General features: G+C 46.9%; 1 protein-coding gene across 2 annotated transcripts in view; it reads right to left on the bottom strand.

Moving 5' to 3' along the window:
• Nucleotides 1-19,783, bottom strand: part of usp12a (ubiquitin specific peptidase 12a) — an 80,833-nt gene extending 61,050 nt beyond the window's left edge. For both annotated transcript variants that reach the window (XM_068033577.1, XM_068033576.1), the window contains exons 1-2: nucleotides 19,692-19,783; nucleotides 3,011-3,091 (exon numbers count right to left, since the gene is read on the bottom strand). In XM_068033577.1, coding sequence (XP_067889678.1) covers nucleotides 3,011-3,091; nucleotides 19,692-19,760 — 150 coding nt within the window. In that variant the 5' untranslated portion in view covers nucleotides 19,761-19,783. The remainder of the gene's footprint in view (nucleotides 1-3,010; nucleotides 3,092-19,691) is intronic.
• Nucleotides 19,784-20,401: the final 618 nt, after the last annotated feature.

Raw genomic sequence — 20,401 nt, 5'->3', positions numbered from 1 at the left:
TCTCGCTCTCCCTCTCCCCCAAGTCCCTTCTTCTCTCTCTCTCGCTCTCCCTCTCCCCCAAGTCCCTTCTCTCGCTCTCGCTCTCCCCCTCCCCCAAGTCCCTTCTTCTCTCGCTCTCGCTCTCCCCCTCCCCCAAGTCCCTTCTTCTCTCGCTCTCGCTCTCCCCCTCCCCCAAGTCCCTTCTTCTCTCGCTCTCGCTCTCCCCCTCCCCCAAGTCCCTTCTTCTCTCGCTCTCGCTCTCCCCCTCCCCCAAGTCCCTTCTTCTCTCGCTCTCGCTCTCCCCCTCCCCCAAGTCCCTTCTTCTCTCGCTCTCCCCCTCCCCCAAGTCCCTTCTTCTCTCGCTCTCCCCCTCCCCCAAGTCCCTTCTTCTCTCGCTCTCCCCCTCCCCCAAGTCCCTTCTTCTCTCGCTCTCCCCCTCCCCCAAGTCCCTTCTTCTCTCGCTCTCCCCCTCCCCCAAGTCCCTTCTTCTCTCGCTCTCCCCCTCCCTCCCATTTTTCGCTCTCCCCCTCCCTCCCATTTTTCGCTCTCCCCCTCCCTCCCATTTTTCGCTCTCCCCCTCCCTCCCATTTTTCGCTCTCCCCCTCCCTCCCATTTTTCGCTCTCCCCCTCCCTCCCATTTTTCGCTCTCGCCCTCCCTCCCATTTTTCGCTCTCCCCCTCCCTCCCATTTTTCGCTCTCGCCCTCCCTCCCATTTTTCTCTCTCGCCCTCCCTCCCATTTTTCTCTCGCCCTCCCTCCCATTTTTCTCTCGCCCTCCCTCCCATTTTTCTCTCGCCCTCCCTCCCATTTTTCTCTCGCCCTCCCTCCCATTTTTCTCTCGCCCTCCCTCCCATTTTTCTCTCGCCCTCCCTCCCATTTTTCTCTCGCCCTCCCTCCCATTTTTCTCTCGCCCTCCCTCCCATTTTTCTCTCGCCCTCCCTCCCATTTTTCTCTCGCCCTCCCTCCCATTTTTCTCTCGCCCTCCCTCCCATTTTTCTCTCGCCCTCCCTCCCATTTTTCTCTCGCCCTCCCTCCCATTTTTCTCTCGCCCTCCCTCCCATTTTTCTCTCGCCCTCCCTCCCATTTTTCTCTCGCCCTCCCTCCCATTTTTCTCTCGCCCTCCCTCCCATTTTTCTCTCGCCCTCCCTCCCATTTTTCTCTCGCCCTCCCTCCCATTTTTCTCTCGCCCTCCCTCCCATTTTTCTCTCGCCCTCCCTCCCATTTTTCTCTCGCCCTCCCTCCCATTTTTCTCTCGCCCTCCCTCCCATTTTTCTCTCGCCCTCCCTCCCATTTTTCTCTCGCCCTCCCTCCCATTTTTCTCTCGCCCTCCCTCCCATTTTTCTCTCGCCCTCCCTCCCATTTTTCTCTCGCCCTCCCTCCCATTTTTCTCTCGCCCTCTATCTCTTCCATTTTTCTCTCGCCCTCTATCTCTTCCATTTTTCTCTCGCCCTCTATCTCTTCCATTTTTCTCTCGCCCTCTATCTCTTCCATTTTTCTCTCGCCCTCTATCTCTTCCATTTTTCTCTCGCCCTCTATCTCTTCCATTTTTCTCTCGCCCTCTATCTCTTCCATTTTTCTCTCGCCCTCTATCTCTTCCATTTTTCTCTCGCCCTCTATCTCTTCCATTTTTCTCTCGCCCTCTATCTCTTCCATTTTTCTCTCGCCCTCTATCTCTTCCATTTTTCTCTCGCCCTCTATCTCTTCCATTTTTCTCTCGCCCTCTATCTCTTCCATTTTTCTCTCGCCCTCTATCTCTTCCATTTTTCTCTCGCCCTCTATCTCTTCCATTTTTCTCTCGCCCTCTATCTCTTCCATTTTTCTCTCGCCCTCTATCTCTTCCATTTTTCTCTCGCCCTCTATCTCTTCCATTTTTCTCTCGCCCTCTATCTCTTCCATTTTTCTCTCGCCCTCTATCTCTTCCATTTTTCTCTCGCCCTCTATCTCTTCCATTTTTCTCTCGCTCTCTATCTCTTCCATTTTTCTCTCGCTCTCTATCTCTTCCATTTTTCTCTCGCTCTCTATCTCTTCCATTTTTCTCTCGCTCTCTATCTCTTCCATTTTTCTCTCGCTCTCTATCTCTTCCATTTTTCTCTCGCTCTCTATCTCTTCCATTTTTCTCTCGCTCTCTATCTCTTCCATTTTTCTCTCGCTCTCTATCTCTTCCATTTTTCTCTCGCTCTCTATCTCTTCCATTTTTCTCTCGCTCTCTATCTCTTCCATTTTTCTCTCGCTCTCTATCTCTCCCATTTTTCTCTCTCCCTCGCTCTTTACCCCCCATGAACCCCGTCTCTCTGTGACAGTTGTCGGGAGCAGGAATGCTCCTCAGAGCAGCCTTGTGGTAGGTCAATTTTTTTTAAAATTCCAGCTGTCAGTTTCACAACTGACAGTTGCTGACATCGGCAACAGTGGTCTCCCAACTTCGGACAGATTTAGGAATTTCCCATGACCTTTGGAAAAAAAAGTCAAAACCCGCCGTAAAACCCCGGCTCTGTCCTAAGTTCAGCAGTGGCTGTTCCTGATGTTAGCACCTGTCAGCTGTGAAACTGACAGCGCAAATTCTTTTGAAAAGCTGGCCTGAAGGATGACAACAATGGAAAATTTATCAACTCTGAAATACATCCACGAGCGTGATGGAAACCTTTGGAGGGCCAGATCCTGGCCCGTGGGCCGTATGTTGGACAACCCTGTTCTAGAGGATGCTGGATATGTAGTCTCATGGTTCCAGTCAAAATTCATTAGACTGCCAACTTTTTACATGCCCTTCATGTCCTCCTTAGTTGCATTTCAAAATGTAACAAGTAAAAAGTTGCGCTGTTCTGAGTGACTGAATTGCAGTTCCCTTCTATGTCAAAGACTTTGTCTATTAAACCTCTCACCCTAATTATGAATAATGTGAAATGCTATATTGAATGAAATCAAATATTTTAAGAAATCACTGTTTAGCCATTTATAAAATTATAGTCAGCAAATTGCTCATAACAATCTAATCAACATTGATTTGTTGATAACATTTTGAAATTCCAGCTACTTACATTGACTAAACCAAAATAATGCTCATTGACTGGAAACTGTTCTGGTCCAATCTCTTTCTCCAAAGCAGAGGCATTGATGCCCTAGCAAAAAGAGAGGGAACATAGTTAAATGATTTGTGCTCACCTGCTGTAAAACAATGCTGGAGCTGAAAAAGGAAGTGTCAGCACACTATGGGCTGGATTTTGCGTGGCCCGAGGCAGGGTCAGAGGTGTGGGGGCGTGGATAATCTTGACGGATGGCGGGAAGGGGACGCGGCAGGCCCGTCGCCAAGCCATTTTCCCGGGGGCGGGGTAGGCCGAAAACAGCTTTCCCGCCCAGAGGCCAATTGAGGCCCTTCCTATTAACGGCCAATTAAGGGCACCTTCCTGCCACCACCGAGATCTTTCCAGCAGCGGGGATGATTCCGCCGCGCACGGAGGACGCCTTGCAACATGAGGTGCTCTCCCTGCAGGCTTGTAAGGTGGGGGGGGGTCCCTCCTTCGTGGACAATTCGTGGGCCACCAAGGACCCCCACAGGGAACAACTTTACCCCCCAGGACCACCCCCACCCCTCCCATCGGACTGCACGACCAATGCCCACTAACCCTCACCGGGCCTTCTGGACTGGCCTCAGCAACCTCACCTCACCTACCTCTGGTCTAGGGTTCCAGTGCTGGGCCTGGGTCCGAACCTCTACAGTACCGGCAGTGGCCACTGCTCCCGGTGGCGCTGCCTATACTGCTCTGCTACTGGCCCTCTGTTTGGTCAGCAGATCTTGAAGGCGGGATCCCCATCTTTCAAGGATGGGGATCCCAGCTCCTGAAACTTTGATTTTAAAAGACCAAACGATCACTCCGAGATGGGGGGGGGGGGGGGGGGGGGGGGGGGCGCACGCAAAGGCAGAGGCAGGATTCCCCAACACATTTTTGGCCCGGCGCTGGGAACCCTGCCTCCAGCACAAAATCCAGCCCTACGTTTAACATACAAAGCTGTAACAGTTTACACAGAATTTGTAATCCTCTGCTGGTATCATCACAGAATCTGAAGTCCAGGGTTCAGTCTGGGCAGAAATTTTAGGTTCCTGCTGTACTGTTAAATAAAGTTATGTTGGCCCATTAAATTGCTAATGTGTGCACTTCCTTGTGAACTTTATTTTATTACTGCACAGGACTTCACTATGTGATAGAGCTACTTACAGAGCTTACAAGGAGGATAAAGTGGCAACTGATTACTCATTTTCATAATGGCCAAACTCAACCTTTGAAAGATTGCTATCATGAATAATCAAACTGATCAAATGTTAACTATTTTTAAGCATTACTTGGCAAATACAATGGCCAAAGCAGATCCGGCCCAGCTGTATGGTTTAAATATAACATATGATTTTTTATATATAACTTTGCTTTGGTGGAACTAATTCCATTTTCATATGTAGATTACTTCATCCATGCCTTTGCTACCACTCCTTTTGAATATCCCAGTGCTCTCCTGGCTGGCCTCTAATCTTCCACCCTACATAATCTTGAGCTCATCTAAAACTCTGCTGCCTGTATGCTACAAATTCCTAAGCAACACCTCAATTTTAAAATTTTTATCCTGGTTTTCCAAGCCCTCCATGGCCTTGTCCAGCCCTATTTCTGCAACCTCCTCCAACACTACAACCCTGAGATCTCTGCGCTCCTCCAATTCTGCCCTCTTGCATATTCCCAACTTTAATCGCTCCACCATTGGCGGTCCTGCCTTCAGTTACCAGGGCCCCGAGGCTCTGGAAATCCCTCCCTAAGCCTCTCTGCCTTTCTCTCTTCCTTTAAGACCCTCCTTAAAATATATCTCTTTGACCAAGTTTCTGGTCATCTGCCCCAATATCTCATGTGGCTTGGTGTCAAATTCTGTTTGATAATGCTCCTGAAATGTTTTACTATGTTAAAGATATTATATAAATACAAGTTGTTCTTCTAATAACTGATTTCCATTTTCAACCGCTTTTCCTATGAATTGCTCTGGAAGCAATTTACTGTGAAATTCCTTGTCTCTTTGGGGATTATACTGCCAGTTGTGTACATTTTGTTCAACAGTTTTCTCGTGCAAAATAAAATGTTGTTGAAAATCAGCAATGCTATATTTCCCAAACGGGAGCAAAAGATAAAAAGTATCAGCAGTGAAATGCTGGGATACTTTCCACAATTCGCAGCCATCCTTTCTTCCATTCTTATATTTTTTTAAACCCATCATAAGTTATGCATTTAATATTTCTGTTCAAAAATCTCATGGCATTATTGACTATTTTTCTGCCTCCACTTCTTTCTGTTCTTGAATTCTCCTGTCACCGTCTGTATGTTCTTCCAATTGTTAGTCATATACAACAGAGTGACCAAATTCTGTGACCATATTGGCCACAAAAACAGAAGAGGATGGCATTGATATGAACCCAGATGTTAACTGCAGGTGGCAGCATTTTGTAACAGGCAAAACATGGGTAGAGTTAGGAACAGCCATTTTGTACAATGTTTGGTTGCCAACCAAATAAACTCTTGCAATTAAAATACATGTTTCAATTTGTGCAAAATTAAAACTTGACATGTTTTCTTGTGCAATTCAAAATCTCCTTACTTCATTCCACCCTGGTCTTTGTATTTACTTGCCATGACCTGTTCCATATAGCCTCCAACTATGCATTTGTTTTCCCTCCATCTCGTGATGTTGTCCCATTCCTTAATCTCATATGTCAGGTTCTGTCTTGCTCATGTTCAATGACTAAAAATTTGTAATCACTACAATACTTTGTTTATCTGTTCAAATCTCTTTCTTGTTCAACTGACATGACCCTGAGCCTCTCACCATCAATGCAATTTTTTGTCATCACTCAGAATCCTGGAATTTCACAGCCACTTCAAATTTTTTATTTTTCAAATATTTATCCACTTCCCTTTAAGAAGCCATTATGGATTCTGCTTCAACCACTGGTTCTGATGGGGCAATCCATGTCATAATGGCCTTCTGCAAAACAAAATTCTTTGTTTTTTGGTAATGATCTTAAATTTATGGCCTCTAGTTAATAACTCAATGACCAGTGGGAATAGTTTTATACTATTTATCTTATCGAAACCACTCAATTATGAACTCAAATTTCCTATTAATCATTTTTTGTTCTAATGAAAATAGCCCCAGTTTCTCAAGTCTCACCTCATAACTAAAACTTCTCATCTCTGGTAGGATCTTAACGAATTTCCTTTGCACCCTCTGCATGACCTTTATGCCATTCCTAAAGTAGGGTTCCCAAAACTGGACACAATATTCTAATTACAATTTAATCAATGATATATATAGGTTTAACATTACTTTTTAGCTTTTGCAATTAATGGGCTGAATTTTCATTTCCAGGTCAGGACCATTTCTGGTCCAGAACCTGCTCGGAGTCAGTGCCTGATGGCCGATGCAATTTTCAAAGAGATAGCCAATTAGCGGCCCATTCACCATCCAATTAAGGGAGGTGGATGCGGTGAGGTGGCAGGAGTTGGACTTAAAGGGCAAACAGCAGCCATTATTGTGGTCGATGATTATTTTGGAATGGAGGAGAGAGGAGAGCAGCAGGCCAGCAGCTCCTATGCAAGGGCAACCTCACGATTTACAGATGCCTCCCTTTTAGAGATGGTGATGGCACGGCAGAGCATCTTGTTTCCAGAGAGCGGCAGGAGAAGACCGGCCAGCCAGCCAGAAAAAGCAGGCATGGCTGCAGATGCCTCACGAAGAAATCAGCCGCAGCGTTGTCAGCGGGACGTGGGTACAGTGCCAAGAGTGTTTCAATGATATCGAGGGCTGGCAAGATGAGTGCAATGCAACACTCAGATGAAAGACCTCCAGTTCTATAGTGACCAGCATACCCACAAGCTGAGTAGCCCGAGAGTGCATAGTGCCCAGGAACATGGAAAATATGATTACTCCAGAGCACTACTGAGCACTGGCAAAGCTCACACCATAAGCACTTGTGGAGGAGGCAACACTGAAGGCAGTGAAATAACATGTGTTGGATCTGCCGGAGGTGGTGAAGGATGGCATCACAATCATAACTCTCTCACTCTATACCTTGCAGGAGAAAAGGGCACACAACTCCAGAGAAAGGGCTCATTCAGGTGATGGGACCCCCAATCTAGCTATTTTAATGCCCATAGAGAAGGAGGCCCTTCACATTGCCGGGGTGGCAGCATATCAGGAAATCGGCAATGGCGAGATGGGAGTCCATCCAAGACAGGGTAAAATGATCTTACCATCTCCAGGTGACTGGGATGAAGCTTCCTCCTTCTCAGTTTCTTCCATGCCAATACACAAGATATAATGACCGCTGATGCTTTGCAGAAGCAGCTAACAGGTGTGTGTGTTCCTAACTGGCTTATGACTACCATAGGGCCAGATGTAGAGGGGGAGCCTTAGCATGCCACAGTGATATCTTCTTCAGCAGAGGAAGGAACAATGGAGCGAGCACAGTATCAGTCAAGCATATCCGCCACCAGCATAGATACACTCACCTCAGCGGGACCTCACGTGAGTTTAGAATAGGTGGCATAGGGTGCCCAACACTTCACTGAGGAGTGAGGGAGGCAAGAGGGCAACTCTAGGCAGCCCCCTTTGGAGGCTGGAGGAGACACAGCCACACAGCACAGCCTCAGGAACACACACAAGGCAGGTCAGCCTTGATCAGCAGTGCAAGATGTATGCCCAATTGCTAGAGTTCTCTGAGGCAATGCGCAGTCATGGGCAAAGAATGGAGGAGTCTATCTCTGACATGTGCTCCACTATGTCTCAGGCATACGAATGCATGAGCTCATCCATTGACAGTTTGGCTGACCTCGTGGACAGCCATATGCAGCATCAGGCTGCGTGGTTTTGGGAGCAGAGCACTGACAGGCACAGAATGTATGCCATATCTGTAGCATTGACCAGTCAGTGGCACTGATGGTGCAAGGAGGTTTGGAGTGGATGCCAGGTGCACCCCAGCTGGGGAATCCCTCTGAGGTCAATGTATGCTGTGAAAGGGCTGAGATGGTCAGCAATGATGTTGAGGGGTCCACCCATTATGGGAAAACGTCATTCACCCCTTGCCACCTCCACTCCACCCACCCCCCCCCCCCCACCCCCCGCCCCACAACTGAGGCACCATCTATATAGGAAGGCCCTGTAACCAAAACTGCCCCTGCATCAATACAGGTGGGGCAGCCTGTGGAGGTGCCTCCCCACGCAACCTCCACCCCCCCCCACCCTCACTGGCAACATGACAAGGAGAGTAACTGCCACTGGCATCTCAGCTTCATGCACACGTGGGCGAGCAGCCTATTTTCACCTCATCCTCAGCCATGGGGGAGCGCCACGAGTAGAAGGAACTGCGTCGGTAGTATCACTCAGTGGCTCACTTGGGTGTCTTTTGTCATGGTTGTATTAATTTATAAGACTCAATGTAATGAAAATGTTGATAATTAGAATCACACAAGTCTGGGTCCAACATTTGACATTAAGGCAGAAGATTGATAAAGTAGGTGTGGGATGGGGAGGGATGCACATGAGTGTTTTCATGGAAATTGTGGTGGCTTGTCTTCCAAGCAGTGTGGGGAACAGGGAGATGCCATGCATCTTGGATGCACTCCCTCTCTCTGGGAAAAGGGGAGTTTTTGAGGCATGTGGCTTCCAGGATGAGGCACACTCAGGAGAGCCATGCCTGAATTAATGCGGCCCGAGCCTCCCTTCCAATTCTTTGAGTCCTTGGTTGGACCTGTGGAAGGCCTTGCAAGGCTGATTGACACTGCTCCATTATGTATTCCAGCCTGGGCTGGAGCATTTCAGCTCTGAAGAGAGACCGGATAGGCTAGGGTTGTTTTCCTTCGAGCAGAGAAGGCTGAGGGGGGACCTGATTGAGGTATACAAAATTATGAGGGGCATAGATAGGGTAGATAGGAAGAAACTTTTTCCCTTAGCAGAGGTGTCAATAACCAGGGGGCATAGATTTAAGGTAAGGGGCAGGAAGTTTAGAGGAAAAATGTTTACACCCAGCAAGTAGTTGGAATCTGGATCACACTGCTTGAAGGGGTGGTCGAGGCAGGAACCCTCACAACATTTAAGAAGTATTTAGATGATCACTTGAAATGCCATAGCATACAAGGCTACGGGCCAAGTGCTGGAAAGTGGGATTAGGATAGGTGCTTGATGGCCGGCACAGACACAATGGGCCGAAGGGCCTGTTTCTGTGCTGTATAACTGACTCCAGTGCAGTGTGGCGCTCCTCCACAGCTCCCTCTTTAAGGCCCACACCTTTCTGGAGGACCACACAATCTGAGAGGGGTACACTGAAAGGCACTCCCCTTTCGGTTAAGACTCCAGAACCTCATCTTCAAAAGTCCAATGGCCTGCTCTATGGTGGACATTGTGCTGAGATAGCAGCAGTTGTAACACCTCTAAGCTTCCATGGAAGGTTTGCGTACAGGTGTCAGCAGCCATTGCTTCAATGAATAACCCTTTCCCCTAGCAGCCATCCACATATTCTCTCCAGTGCCTTGAACAGCTGTGACACCTGTGAATGCCTAAGGGTGAAGGCGTCAAAGCAGCTCAAGATACCATGGACATATCTGCAGGGCACACTGCGGTCACATACCAGCTGAACGTTGAGGGAGTGGAATCCTTTCCTATTCATATAATTCCTACAATTGATAATATTGATATGCAGAGATCATCACCATGACAATCTACTTCACATCTGGGATTAGCCAGAGGCAAGCACTTCTTGCATTTGCGCGCAAAAAATCTAAGAAGGATACTGCAGAGGATGGAGACTGCCAATAAAACCTTCATTGTGATTTGTTGTACTACTGAATCCCTTGGCTGCTTAGCCAGTGCCTTGATGGCCACATGGGTGCAATCGATAACCCCTGCACCAGAGGGAGTCCAGCAGTGGAGGCAAATCCCACTGACCTCTGAGCCTGTGCAGCCCAATCAGTGTTGAACTCAATGTAATCCAATGTCCTATCAAACAGGATAACCATTACCTACTTTATGCTGTGATGGGCAGCCACTTGCAAGATGCCAGTCAGGGCCACTGCCGTTTCTTGAAAGGACCCAGAGGCATAGAAGTTCAGTACCACGTCACTAACAGCTACTAGCAAGGTGTGCCCATGTGACTGGCGAGTAGGGATATATTCCTCCTCGAGCTACTGTCACCATCTGCCTCTTGGAGTAGCTCAGCCCCATATAAAGGAATGGCCTTCCTTGACAGTACATGCACTATAACAGCTGCCTGGACCCCCCTGCTGCACCCCATTAACCCCTGGAGATTCACTCCCCTCCAACTGCTCCAGTGCCTACAGATCAAACTGTCTGCCCATCTATACTCTCAATGGCCATACTGTGTGCCACTTTTATACACTGCTCTTAAATGCACCCGCCTCCATGACTGGCTCTCCACTGTGATGCCGCCGTCTCTTCATGGGACCTAATTTTGACGCTGCGGGTTCCCCATGACTCCCCTCCAAAATCGTTTTCAACAAGCTCTCAATTAGCTTGTTCGCATGATAAATTGATGACCCACCAGTTTCTTGCGGGTTGCCACTGCACCGAATGCAACATCTCCACCTGCTGGGTGGCAGGACCATGTCAGGAAGCCGGCACGCTGCTCAGGAATCCAAAATTGCCGGCTCTTACCCCACAACCTAACCTTTTTTTTTATTTATTCATTCATTCATGGGATGTGAGCATCGCTGGCTCGGCCACCATTTATTGCCCATCCCTAATTGCCCTTGAGAAGGTGGTGAGCTGCCTTCTTGAACCGCTGCCATCCATGTGAGGTAGGTACACCCACAGTACTGTTAGGGAGTTCCAGGATTTTGACCCAACGACAGTGAAGGAACGGAGATATAGTTCCAAGTCAGGATGGTGTGTGACTTGGAGGGGAACTTACAGGGGTGGGGGTGTTCCCATGCATTTGCTGCCCTTGTCCTTCTCGTTGGTAGAGGTCGGGGGTTTGGAAGATGCTGTCGAAGGAGCCTTGGTGCGTTGCTGCAGTGCATTTTGTAGATGGTACACACTGCTACGACTGTGAGTCGGTGGCGGAGGGAGTGAATGTTTGTGCATGGGGTGCCAATTAAGCGGGCTACTTTGTCCTGGATGGTGTCGAGCTTCTTGAGCGTTGTTGGAGCTGCACCCATCCAGGCAAGTGGAGAGTATTCCATTACACTCCTGACTTGTGCCTTGTAGATGGTGGACAGGCTTTGGGGAGTCAGGAGGTGAGTTACTCGCCACAAGATTCCTAGCCTCTGACCTGCTCTTGTAGCCACGCTATTTATATGTCTACTCCAGTTCAGTTTCTGGTCAATGGTAGCCCCTAGGATGTTGATAGTGGGGGATTCAGTGATGGTAATGCCATTGAATGTCAAGGGGAGATAGACAGATTCTCTCTTGTTGGGGATGGTCATTGCCTGGCACTTGTGTGGTGCAAATGTTACTTGCCACTTACCAGCCCAAGCCTGGATATTGTTCAGGGCTTGCTGCATTTCTACATTGACTGCTTCAGTATCTGAGGAGTCGCGAATGGTGCTGAACATTGTGCAATCAGAGACCATCCCCACTTCTGACCTTATGATTGAAGAAAGGTCATTGATGAAGCAGCTGAAGATGGTTGGGCCTAGGACACTACCCTGAGGAACTCCTGCAGTGATGTCCTGGAGCTCAGATGATTGACCTCCAACAACCACAGCCATCTTCCTTTGCATTAGGTATGACTCCAACCAGCAAAGAGTTTTCCACGATTCCCATCGACTACAGTTTTGCTAGGGCTCCTTGATGCCATACTCGGTCAAATGCTGCCTTGATGTCAAGGGCAGTTACTCTCACCTCACCTCTCGAGTTCAGCTCTTTTGTCCATGTTTGAATCAAGGCTGTAATGAGGTCAGGAGGTGAGTGGCCCTGGCGGAACCCAAACTGAGCGTCACTGAGCAGGTTATTGCTAAGCAAGTGCTGCTTGATGGCACTGTTGATGACACCTTCCATCACTTTACTGATGATTGAGAGTAGACTGATGGGGCAGTAATTGGCCGGGTTGGACTTGTCCTGCTTTTTGTGTACAGGACATACCTGGGCAATTTTCCACATTGCCGGGTAGATGCCAGTGTTGTAGCTGTACAGGAACAGCTTGGCTAGGAGTGCGGCAAGTTCTGGAGCACAGGTCTTCTGTACTATTACCAGAATATAGGCCTATAGCCTTTGCAGTATCCAGTGCCTTCAGTCGTTTCTTGATATCACGCGGAGTGAATCGAATTGGCTGAAGTCTGGCATCTGTGATGCTGGGGACTTCAGGGGGATGCAGAGATGGATCATCAACTCAGCACTTCTGGCTGAAGATTGCTGCAAATGCTTCTGCCTTATGTTTTGCACTGATGTACTGGGCTCCCCCAAAGGATGGGGACATTTGTGGAGCCACCTCCTCCAGTTAGTTGTTTAATTGTCCACCATCATTCACGGCTGGATGTGGCAGAACTGCAGAGCTTAGATCTGATCCATTGGTTATGGGATCGCTTAGCTCTATCGCATGATGCTTAAGCAGTTTGGGACGCAAGTAGTCCTCTGTTGTAGCTTTACCAGATTGACACCTCATTTTGAGGTATGCCTGGTGCTGCTCCTGGCATGCCTTCCTGCACTCTTCACTGAACCAGGGTTGGTCTCCTGGCTTGATGGTAACGCTAGAGTGGGGAACATGCCAGGCCATGAGGTCACAGATTGTGGTTGAGTACAGTTCTGCTGCTGCTGATGGCCCACAGCGCCTCATGGATGCCCAGTTTTGCATTGCTAGATCTGTTCGAAATCTATCCCATTTAGCACAGTAATAGTGTCACACAACACGATGGACGATATCTTCAATGTGAGTACGGCCTTCGTCTCCATAAGGACTGTGTGGTGGTCACTCCTACCAATACTGTCATGGACAGATGCATCTCCAGCAGGCGGATTGGTGAGGACGAGATCAAGTATGTTTTTCCCTCTTGTTGGTTCCCTCAGCACCTGCCGCAGACCCAGTCTAGCAGCTATGTCCTTTAGGACTCAGCCAGCTCGGTCAGTAGTGGAACCCCCTTCGTAATATCACTGTGGGTGTACCTACCCCACATGGACTGCAGCGGTTCAAGAAGACAGCTCACCACCACATTCTCAAGGGCAATTAGGGATGGGCAATAAATGCTGGCCTAGCCAGCGACGCCCAGATCCCATGAATGAATTTTAAAAAACAGCTTAAATGGTCACTTTTACTGGTACCATTTCCAGATTTTTGATTTACAATTATCTATCAACTCAAAGAAAATGGTTCTTCTTTCTTCTTCTTTGGCCTCCTTGTCTCAAGAGACAATGGGTAAGCGCCTAGAGGTGGTCAGTGGTTTGTGGATCGCGCCTGGAGTGGCTATAAAGGCCAATTCTAGAGTGACAGACTCTTCCACAGGTGCTACAGATAAAATTGGTCGTCGGGGCTGTTACACAGTTGGCTCTCTCCTTGCACTTCTGTCTTTTTTCCTGCCAACTGCTAAGTCTCTTCCGCTCCCCACCTTTATGCTGTCCGCCAGCTCTGGCGATCATTGGCAACTGACTCCCACGACTTGGGGTCAATGTCACAGGACTTCATGTTGCGTTTGCAGACGTCTTTAAAGCAGAGACATGGACGGCCGGTGGGTCGGATACCAGTGATGAACTCGCTGTACAATGCATCCTTGGGGATCCTGCCATCTTCCATGTGGCTCACATGGCCAAGCCATCTCAAGTGCCACTGGCTCACTAGGGTGTATATGCTGGCCGCCTCGAGGACTTCTGCGTTGGAGATACGGTCCTGCCACCTGATGCCAAGGATCCTCCGGAGGCAGCAAAGATGGAATGAGTCGAGACGCCGCTTTTGGTTGACATGTTGTCCAGGCCTCGCTGCCGTAGAGCAAGGTACCGAGGACACAGGCTTGAAACACTCGGACTTTTGTGTTCTGTGTCAGTGTGCCATTTTCCCACACCTCTTGGCCAATCTGGACACAGTAGCGGACGCCTTTCCCATGCACTTGTTGATTTCTGCATCTAGAGACAGGTTACTGGTGATAGTTGAGCCTGGGTAGGTGAACTCTTGAACCACTTCCAGAGCGCGATCGCCGATATTGATGGATGGAGCATTTCTGACGTCCTGTCTCATGAAGTTCATTTTCTTGAGGCTAATGGTTAGGCCAAATTTGTTGCAGGCAGCCGCAATCAAGTCGATGAGTCTCTTCAGTGTGGGATGTTAATGCAGCATCGTCAGCAAAGAGGAGCTCCCTGATAAGGACTTTCCGTACTTTGGTCTTCGCTCTAAGATGGGCAAGGTTGAACAACCTGCCATCTGATCTTGTGTGGAGGAAAATTCCTTCTTCTGAAGACTTGAACACGAGAGCAGCAGTGAGATGATGATCCCAAACAGTGTAGATGCGAGAACACAGCCCTGTTTCACGCCACTCAGGATATGAAAGGGGTCTGATGAGGCACTGCTATGCTGAATTGTGCCTTTCATATTGTCATGGAATGAGGTGATGATACTTAGTATATTTGATGGACATCCGACCTTTGCTAGTAGTCTGAAGAGACCACTTCTGCTGATGATGTCAAAGGCTTTGGTGAGATCTATGAAAGCAACGTAGAGAGGCATCTGTTGTTCGCGGCATTTCTCCTGTAGCTGGTGACGGGAGAATAGCATGTCAATGGTGGATCTCTCTGCTCAAAAGCCACACTGTGCCTCAGGGTAGACTCGCTGAGCCAGCTTCTGGAGTCTGTTTAAAACGACTGGAGCAAAGAGTTTCCCCACTATGCTCAACAGGGAGGTTCCATGGAACAAAATTGTCATATGAAACTTAAAAGCACAGGATCCTACTGATCGGAGTCATTGCGATGGGGAAAATGTGAACAAGGACCAGGTGCTTTCTCATGTGAAAAGAGGGTTAGAAAAATTTATCATCCAGGCCCACTCTTGCATACCTCCTAGGCAGAAACATATATACAGAGGTAACCTGTGTAGCTGCTCTATCGGCTGGCATATTGCATACCGTAGGGAAAGCATAATGATGGGAAAGGAACAGGCACAGACAGGGTGGCACAGACAGGGTGGCACAGACAGGGTGGCACAGACAGGGTGGCACAGACAGGGTGGCACAGACAGGGTGGCACAGACAGGGTGGCACAGACAGGGTGGCACAGACAGGGTGGCACAGACAGGGTGGCACAGACAGGGTGGCACAGACAGGGTGGCACAGACAGGGTGGCACAGACAGGGTGGCACAGACAGGGTGGCACAGACAGGGTGGCACAGACAGGGTGGCACAGACAGGGTGGCACAGACAGGGTGGCACAGACAGGGTGGCACAGACAGGGTGGCACAGACAGGGTGGCACAGACAGGGTGGCACAGACAGGGTGGCACAGACAGGGTGGCACAGACAGGGTGGCACAGACAGGGTGGCACAGACAGGGTGGCACAGACAGGGTGGCACAGACACACACGTAAATAATGAAACTTTCCATATACAGAAGGATAGAGAACCAGAGGACCATTTTAAAGTGATTGCCAAAGAATGGCCTCCTTCTGCACTGTAATAATTCTGTGATTGTGCTGTAACCATTCTATTATTCAACGTCTATACATACTGCATGTGGTATGCATGCACATACACACACACTCACTCTCTCAAAAGTCAAACAGCATAATGGTCAAATTCACAACAGCCAAAGTTTATGTTAATGAATGTAAAGAGCCCAGCAGTGAACAGAATCAGTCAAAAAACTCAGTATAAAGCTGAATGGCCAAAACCAAACCAGGTTTCATTAAAAATAGCTAACATTCCCTGACTCATACTGAAACACAAATGGCACACTGCATGTGAGTAGGCAAAGGAAGCCCCTAGGAGGTGCAGATTACTTCTTTAAGCATACACAGAGAGGAAATAAGGTTTAAAGCCTGGCTCGACTGTAAAATTAAAACCCGACCCGGGCCCGACCTGAACTGACAACAGCCAACCCGAACCCGACCCGAGCCCTTTAATTTTTTTTAAATACTCGCCCTGACCCGAAAATAACAAATATATTATTGAAACAAAAAAATCTTAGATTAAACCAAAAACACTACGAAACAAAACTGTACAGTCCAGCCTGACCCGACCCCAAATGCTGGACATAGAATACAGACCCGACCTGAACCCGTAGTCAGGGATTTTTGAAGGAATATTCCACGTATGTACAAGGCATGAAGGCACTGTTATAAAGGAACTACATCTCAAGTAAAATGTATATATTCAACAGTCTAACTCTGTTCATAATGAATATTTTTTCACTCATTAAAATTGCAATAACATTTGTTCTTCTGTGTTTTCTTTGTAGATGCCTGCATAGCAACAATTACACATATGGGTCCATAACATTTGGAGGTGGCCTGAAGTTTGGGAGCTTGGGATTGTTAGGCATCTGTGAGAACAGGGGGTGTAAAGAGTCTGCAAAGCATGAAAACATTGGCAGGATAATCATAATGCTCTGAAACACTGGAAGGAAAATACAAGTGTCTGATAGAATTAGTAGATGATCAGGGAGTGCTGGGAGAGGATGCCGGACCTGGTCGTGATGGGAGAGGGGCTTGGGTATGGTACAGCACTGGAAATGGGCTGTGTCGGTGCATTGGTATGGGGAAATTACAAAACATGGGAATACTGGGAAGAAGACTGCAGGGTGTTACTGATAAAAGCATATATTGGCAATAGGGAAAAGAATTGATGCTCAGCATGGGAGGTAACAGACTGGTGGGGTACAAGCACTCAGTGCTGGTTGGCCTTTTTAAAGGTGTTTTCCAGTAGCCTGGTAATACCCATATTATTTGAAATTTAGCCGAGTAATTACGTTAAATATGATGCAAGTATTGCAGGTCACTGCTGCTGAAAACTCTGAAGTGTGCCCTCCCACCCACCCCCCAGTAATGACTGGCACCTCCTTTACTGCTGCCACTACCCTCTCAAGTGCCACATTTGGTCCCAAAAATGGGCCAAAAGAAAACCACCGATTTTAAAAAGGCTGAAGATGCAGTTCAGGAACTTCAAACCAACTCAAATAATAACCAAAATGCTATAGGGAACATGGATGGAATCCTAGGTTGAATCATGATAGTTCTGTTCAACTGGGGGGAGGGGGGGGGGGGGGAAACAGTAGCCACAAAAGGCAACAGTAAGGGGAATGTTGTCAGCAACGAGTCTCTGGGCCAACAATAATTAACTTGGAGTCACACATAAATCTCACAGGACAAGTAACAACGTCACCCGAGAATTCAGAAATAAGTAAAACAAATAGGTGAGTTTAATCGTGTCAGAACAGGTTGACAGGTGTGACAGAAATTAGCACAGCAGGAAATCTGATAATTGCAGAAAATGTACACATATAGTTAAACATAAATGTCAGCTTGGTTTAGTGGTAGCTAGCATGACATGTGGTACAGTACTGAGGGAGCGCTGCATTGTCAAAGGTACTGTCATTAAACTATAACGGTTCAAGTGGATATGAAAGATCCATGACACTAATGAAAACAGTGTTCTGAGTGTCCTGGCCATTACATATCCTTCAACCAACGCAATTATAACAGATTAACAGATCATTTATCTCATTTGCTTTTTGTGGGATCCTGCAATGCCCAAAGTGGCTGCAGTGTTTTCCTCTAACATAGGTCGTACTCTTCAAAACTTTGAGCCACTGCTGAGGACATGAAAGGTGCTACATTAATGGAAAATGTATTTTTAATGATGAATTATTTTCAATGATTTCAATTGATAAAAATTCATATCAAGTTAATGGTTTGAAAATGTATAAAGTTACAAACAATTTTTTTCTGTGCTTAAAATATGGTTGAGGTGATCTTAAGAGCATCAATTTGATAAAAATGTCTGACATTTTCCCAACCCCCCCACTCCCACAATTTTGGATTATTTTTCCCATCCTTTTTAGGTTTCAAATGCTACACTTTTTTTTATAGCTAAGTGAATTGACACCAACAGGTTACTAACCTTTTACCAATACCAATTTATAATTGTCCACTAGGATAGATAAAACAGTGGAACTTGCATGACTATTTATTTTCCTCCAAGAAGCTGTCAGTCTTACTCAAAACAAAATAGGAAACTGATCATGACACATACACTACTCAGTAGGTAAGTGATTTGACATAACAAAATTACAAAACAGTTGCAGGAAAAATGTTTAGAATTGAAAGCAACTATGAGGGTTACTGTTCTTGCATTGTCAACTTTTCCCCTTATATTGCATTTTAATTTTAATCAGCATCATGTCTGAAAGCACTGATGTTCCACTGCTCTCACCCCTTTTAGGGGTGTAGCAAGTTTCCAGCTGGTTACTTAAACAGCTCCTTGTGCAGTCCACTAGCACTCAGCTCACAAGCACTGAAAAACAGTGTTTGAATTATGGTGTTAATGTGAGAAGCATGTGCCAAATATACAATCTGTTGTTACAGTAACCAACTGGAAAATGCTTCGCTTTTAGATGAGCTGAAACTAAATGCTGATTTGTTAAAACATGCTGATTAAAACTGAAATGAAATGTTACACTGCAGTGTGAAATTCTCAGCATGTGTCCTGAATGTCAAACTCCAGCAAACCATTTGTCCTATCCATGACAATGCACTGGTAAAACAACCCACTAATCATATCTTCGAATGCAGTTTTGACAAATAGAGCAGCTCCTTACAGATCTATTCACTCTGGCTTCTTTGAAGTTCTTTTTTAAACAAAAAAGCTATTTTCTTTTACAAGGTGAGTCTACCACATACTGAATTTTCACTATAAAAACTGAAGAGGGTGGCACTCCACAGATCAAGAAGTGAAAAGTAATCTTTTGACAAGATCGTAACTTATACCGCACTATATAATACTAAATGCTGACATGTCAAATCCTTCTGTGCCGTAAATGACTATGACTCTATAAACGTGAATTTGTTATAAATCCCAAGGCACACTATACTGCGATAGCGAGTTTCATCTAATGTGAAACACACAAAAACTATCACAGGTAGTTTCCAATTACACCTCAAGGTTTTATTAAACTCAATACAAGACTTCAGGTGGGGATTGACTGAAGTGCTTCTTTGGACAAAGTGACACACAAAGCACTAATCCCGGAGAGAAACGCCGTGCACTTTTTAAACGCCCTTTTAAAGATCCCTTAAATGAATTAAGACTAAATATATGAAATACACTACTACACTGGAGCTCACACTGGGAGAATGTCAGACAGAAGGAGCAGAGAGATTCTCGGCACAGATTTCATAGGTTTGCACCGCGCTGTTCTGCGCCCTTCCACTGCACCTGCCTCCCGCACCCGGGTAATGCTACAGCCGACGCCCAGCCGGGACAGGGAAGGCCCGCTCCAGCCGCCACTACAACACGGGGTGGGGTTGGGGGAGACCTCTCCCCTTCACTATTTTTAATAGATATTTTCACTTTATTTTTCCTCGGCCTGACTGCTGTAGCAGCACCAGGCCGGAGAATAGCCCGGAACTGGGAGTAAAGCGGTGGCCCAGCGGCCGGGAGCCTCAATCCCGCTCTAGACACGGGGTAACCGCTGACAAGGTCGCCACGGCGGCTGTTTGCAGAACGAGAAGTTAGTGTTCCCCGAGACCTCCCCGCTGGCCACCTACCATGGTACAAATGGAAGCGAGTTTCCCGACTGTCATTAGTATTTCCATCCGTCCAGCGCCATGTTTCATCCGCTCATTCAGCAGCGATTGGGGATGGGGGCGGAGTGGAAAATGCTGAGCATGCAGGTCCTAGCGCCCGCTGATGAATATGGCCCGACCGTCTGTACAGACATTGACGAACGTCCAGGCATTTCTAGATGAAAAAAAAAGGTTAGTAAGAGGACGTTTGTTGGCATCTGTAAACAAAAACGGTGTGGACAAACAGTGTATTATCTTTGTATATCAGACAATACATCTGTGGATGGTAGCTAAGAATGAATTGGATGGACATTTAGAGGAAAACTATTAAGAGGTGTGGGGAAAGCAGGGGAATTAGATTATATAGCTTTAGTCTGGAGAAAACACTAACCCAGGCATAGGCATGACTAATCTTCTACACTGGAATTTCTATGATTCTTCGGAAGCTGATATATAAATGCAGATCCGCAATACATTCATCAGACATATACTTACACTAACATGCACAGGTATTTACATACATATACACACGTCCAACACTAACAAATATGAATGTGAGTTTACATATGCATACTTTATACTTACAGTAACTCATGCACATGGATGAGAACTTGTATATACATATAAGTACATGCACTTGAGTATGTATGTAAATTGTACATGTATATTTTCAATTATAAATATTATATATT

Source organism: Heterodontus francisci, chromosome 6 (genome assembly GCF_036365525.1).
Source record: "Heterodontus francisci isolate sHetFra1 chromosome 6, sHetFra1.hap1, whole genome shotgun sequence".
NCBI lineage: Eukaryota > Metazoa > Chordata > Chondrichthyes > Heterodontiformes > Heterodontidae > Heterodontus > Heterodontus francisci.
The sequence above is the reverse complement of the archived record's forward strand: the minus strand, read 5'-3'. Positions and strand labels throughout refer to the sequence as shown.